Raw genomic sequence first — 5274 nt, forward strand, 5'->3', positions numbered from 1 at the left:
GGTTGATGTGGCCAGCGAAAATAAAGTTTGGGGCTCTCTGCTGGAACTGCTACCTCCGCAACCCGACCACGGATAAGCGGGAGAAGATGGATGGATGGAGATATTATCACACTTTTTTTTCTTGACTACATCTTCTTTCTTTTCAAATTAGGTTACATAACATGATACTTATCCTCCAGTCCTGAATTAATGAATGTATAGCGAACTAATTGCAATCGGTTGTTTATGAGCTTGAAGACCAAATAGCAGAGAACATACAGTATCAAGAAAATAAACAAGTTCTGCCATTAAAGATTAATGAGGGTTTCTTAAAGAAAAAGTTAACACATAATATATTGGCCAACATTGGTTCTGCCAGGAATAGTTATTGGAGTAATTATTCTAGCAGATTGAGCTATCAAATTCAGTTGTAAGGTGTACATTGTATTTCATGGAACTGTATGCTATTGAATATGACTGCTTTTTTATTCTGTAGATCCTGTATAATGTACGATATTTATCTTCATTAGGAAACAATTTAATTAAATGAACTAAGTTTGATAGGCAATAGCATTACTGAACATCTGGATGACCCATCAAAAAACAAACACACCTAAACAGAATAAGATTATTTTGGGTACACGGTTCATTTTGGTCCTATGCTTATGTCAAGCCAATTACTGATCTCCTGCCTCTTGTTCCTCCCCCTCCTTATTCTCTTAACTTCTACAGGTCCTGGGGAAAGGGTGATGTTTAATGGCCGCCCCCTCACATTGGAGTCCTCGCAATCATAGATCCATCATCAACGGAAACGCTCTCATCATGGAAACCACCTACCTCCAGACTGCCCTCCTTGACGCCCCCTGCAGAGGGTGTAATTACTGAGGGAGGGGCAGTATTACTGAGACCATCTTGCCTGTGAAGAAGAGAAAAAAAACACACAAAACATGTAGTGTACCTCTCTGCAAGTAGGGGGGAGGGTCTGCATTTTAGTCTGATTTATGTTTAATTTATTTTCAGTTTATTTTTATCTCCGCAACAGATTTGTGTAAGCTTGTTAAGAGCGTGTATGTCGGTGTGGACATAGCGTGTGGAGAAAGTGACAGAGAGAAATAAAGAGAGAGAAAGGAGGGAAGAGATGGTCCTCCACACCACCCCTTACTCCAGTGCCTGTCTGCACTTCCTGGATGGCCTGTCGTGGAGCCTGGTGTTCCCCTGCTACTGGCTCCTGGACCAGCTGCTGGCCTCCTGCGTGGCCACCTCTCTGGAGAAGCGTCAACGCTCCCAGGACCCCTGCTCCTTCCTCACCCTATGTGTGCTGATCACCGCACCCCTTTACCTGCTCCTCTTTCTCGCCTCCCTGCCCTTCGCCCTGCTGGGTTTCTTCATTTGGGCTCCCCTGCAGGCCGTCCGCCAGCCGTACCTGTACACCTACCGCAGGTTAGTGATAACAATTTTCAGCATTAGTATGCATATAGCTTCTTAAAATAATGTCACTTGTACTGGAACTACACAGTGTGGTAAGAATTGTGATTGATACATTGGAGAGTAGGGTTTGTGATAAGATTGAGGCCTTTAGGTGAGGTATGTTCTCCATAAAAAAAGATGGCTTCCTAAAAAACAAGTAATAACTCAAACTAATGGGCGTAACAGACACCTAGTGTAACTGTAGTGTCAAACTATCTGGAAGATTCCTGTGCATACTGTAGGCTACATGTAGGTTAACATACTAGCGCCCACCCGCCACCCCCGTCGACGTTCGCAATTTTCAAATGGGCTGTTTCCAGGCGAGCTCGATTCATTGTCGATTTGTTCCTGTACCATGCCTCACAATGATTTTCCCAATCTATTTGAAGTGAAAAATAAGCCATTCAGTTGCAGAGTCATGCTTCATGTTATATACAGTGCCAGTCGTTCCAAAGGTTTGGAGATTTGATGAGGCAGAAAATGAAGTCATTATCTACTGTAAATAGTTTGCTTATGGGTCTGGCTTCCAGCTGCCAGGCTCAATCAGTTCCAGCGAGCGTTTGGTTATCCAAACACAAACCAAAATGGCTACCCACTATAACCACACACTTTGAAATACTGTTCAAGCCCTGTTAGCTGTGGGAGAGCAGCACTCTCTCTGGGTTACTTGCTTTTCTAGTGGTATCCTAAGTTAAATGTGACATTCCCTTTGTTATCTCTGTTGGTTTCCAATGCTGTCCCAACATTGATGTGATGATGCTGAATGTTATACTAATTCTTCCATAATATGAGATCAAAATAGCAGTGTTTTCTATGGAATAAGTCAGATCTTGGTTAAAAAAACATGATAAAATACAAATACATTTGAGTTATAAGGAGGCCAACCACATAACAGAATCAGAAAGGGAAAAAAAAGAAATGTGTGAAAATGGAGGCTTCAGTGACCATAACTGTATTGTAAGTTAGTGAAAACACTATTCCACATTAATATGCATGTCGATTTGTACCATTAATGTTACTTTACAGGCAGAAACTAAGGGTGACTTTAATAAAATGGGATATTTAGAGCCCAGAGAAGCTGATCGGGCCATTTTAGTCTTTTATGCTAAACTAAGCTAATGTCTGCTGGCTTAACCTTCATGTTTAGCATACGGACATGAGAGTATCTACTTATGTGACCCGCCCAAAAAAGTTAACAACCATGTTTCTCTAAAATCCAGATATTATTTTCATATAAGTTAAGCTTAATAGCGATTTGTGTTCCTCACAGTTTGACTTGATATATAATGTTGCTGCTTACCTTGTGCAGACCAGACAAACACCAGGCCGAGCAGGGCCAGGCCGGGCCGGCGGGTGTCGGGGAATGGAGGCCCCAGGGACGAAGCTTCTGTTTCTGCAGCGCCAACGTTTGCCTGCTGCCCGACTCCTTGGCCAGGTTCAACAATCTGTCAGACACCCACCGGAGGGCCCGCGAGGTCGGGAAGAGGATCCGCAACGGAGCCAGTCGCCCTCAGATCAAAATCTACATCGACTCACCGACCAACACTTCCATCAGGTACGGAGAGTTTGGGTGCTTTCACTTATGTCATAGCAGTATACATTGTTATCATATTTATACATTTGTATATGTTTACAAGTAAGTGTGTATGTATGTATATGAACAGTGTATGAATATTTGTGAAATCATCCCTCGGTTTTATTCGACCCTTGACAAAATATGAACTCTATGTATTGTCAGGTCATCCGTTTTAATTTAACTCTAAATATATTACTGCTTAGTTTTTAGTTTGTCCTTTTTAGTTTTTTTTATGTTTTGTATTTTAGTTGTATCTTCTTTTTCATGTTTTCTCAGCTGTTTTATCTATGCTACATACATAACACGAGTTTATACTCTGAACAAAGTTTATCTGTTTAATGAAATAAACTGATAAATAAAAAGTAAAAAAAGGGATTAAAAACATTTACTTTGATCATAAATTCCAATGAAATAAATCGTTCTTTCTGTTCCGTCCTCAGTGCGGTCTCCTTCAGCAGCCTTGCCACAGGGTTCCGCCGTACCTCCTCTCTGGACCAGCGTCCGGACCAAACATACACCACCAACGGTCCGGCCGACACAGAAACAGAACCCCCCACCGAGTGCCCAATCCACCCCTCAGGTGCCCCAGACTGCCCCGTCCACCCCTCTACAGGAGACCAGGGTTCCTCTGACTGCCCCCTGCACCCAGAGGGAGAGGACACGGCGGCGGACTGCCCGCTCCACTCCGCAGAGACCAACGGCAGCTCAGACTGTCCTGTCCACGCCCCGGGGGAGGGTCCGGACTGCCCCCTGCATACTACAGGGCCTCAGAGTGGCCATCATGACTGTCCCATGCATGGGGAAGGGACCCCGACCAAACCTTCCTCAGATTGTCCTGTTCACACCTCAGGGGTTCAGATCAGCATCAGCGCCCCAGAGCCAGACCCTCAGGAGGAGGAGGCTGAGACAGGGAACCACTGGGGTGGGGAGCCGGCGGGGGGAGACACGGGCAGCATGACTGCCTCCAGGGAGTCCCTCACCCGTTACCATGGCGGTGACGGTGTAGGGATATCTTCCAACAACACTCTCTCTCACGTCCCTCGCACGTCAGTCTCTAAGCGCCCTGGGAGAAAACGTCGCCACGGAGACGAGACGTTCGACCACGAGATCTCCGCCTTCTTCCCAGCCAACTTGGATTTTCTGGCTCTACAGGAAGTGTTCGACCACGGATCAACCACTAAACTGCGGCAGCAGTTGCATCGCTACTTCCCCTACGTGCTGAGCGATGTGGGCCGCTACGGCTGGAAAGGATGCTGCTCCAGGTTCAAGTTCCTGAACAGTGGGCTGATGCTGGCCAGCCGGTACCCCATCCTGGACGCTCACTTCGAGTGCTACCCCAACGGGAGGGCGGAGGACGCTCTAGCAGCCAAGGGCGCGCTGTTTGTCAAGGTAAGAAACGTTACCTTCTCAGCCTCTTTGTCTTGCTTTTTATTTACAGTTGCACAATGCGAATTCCACTCATTGGAAATGTGTTGGAGGAGTTGGATGACAAATGCAATTACCCTCTCGTTCACCACAGCCAGAAGATGCTCATCTTAGCTTAGCATACAAACGGAAATGGAAAAAAAGCTTCTTTGGCTCTCTCCGTTAGAATTGTAGATGTTAAGGCAGCCTCACTGTGGCACCTTTTGCCTCAAAAAAATCTCACATATAACACCAACCAAAAACGAATTTAAGTGTTTAAGCGTATTTTGTTCAGATTTAAGTTAATGGGATATTTTTATTTTGAAGAAAGGCAGGCTTTTAGTCACTAACTGCATCTATTCTTTATATTTTTGCCTAGAAGTGCACGAAGGTGTAAAATTGTCATTTACATTTTCGAAAACATTGTTGTTTTTTTGCCATGGTTTTGCTCTCGCTTCAGTGAAAATAATTACACTGCCTTAATTCTTGTTGAATAATTTCAAAATCAGACAGCATGTCATTCTAATTACGGTACATTGCAGATGTAACGGGGAACATATACTTGTTTCTTCCTCTCATTTCCTTTCAGTCTGATCTGAATTAGTAGCTCATTTTGTGCCTCTCCTGCAGTAGGAATGTGTCTGAGCTCTGATCGCTGCCATTTCAGCCAAAAGCTAATCGTGTCATCTCTGGTGCATCTCATCTGTAACTTTGACAAGGCGGTAATTTAATCTGCCCATTAGGTCTATTTATACTAAACTTATAATACATTGTTAGAGAGTGCGAAAGAGAGCATTAAAGAGGGACAGAGAGACAGAGTTAAAATGAGCTTCCAGCTGTTTGCATTA

At 44.4% G+C, this 5274-nt stretch overlaps 1 protein-coding gene across 1 annotated transcript; it reads left to right on the forward strand.

The window, feature by feature from the left end:
* Nucleotides 1-713: 713 nt before the first annotated feature.
* smpd3 (sphingomyelin phosphodiesterase 3) lies at nucleotides 714-4411 on the forward strand (the record flags this gene model as incomplete). Its single annotated transcript, XM_010780002.1, has 3 exons — nucleotides 714-1419; nucleotides 2756-3001; nucleotides 3463-4411. Coding segments are annotated over exons 1-3 (1497 nt in total), but the record flags the coding sequence as incomplete, so codon positions are not given.
* Between the last annotated feature and the right edge of the window lie 863 nt (nucleotides 4412-5274).

The sequence above is a fragment of the Notothenia coriiceps genome, unplaced genomic scaffold (assembly GCF_000735185.1).
Source record: "Notothenia coriiceps isolate Sejong01 unplaced genomic scaffold, NC01 NC01_scaffold00021062, whole genome shotgun sequence".
Taxonomy (NCBI): domain Eukaryota; kingdom Metazoa; phylum Chordata; class Actinopteri; order Perciformes; family Nototheniidae; genus Notothenia; species Notothenia coriiceps.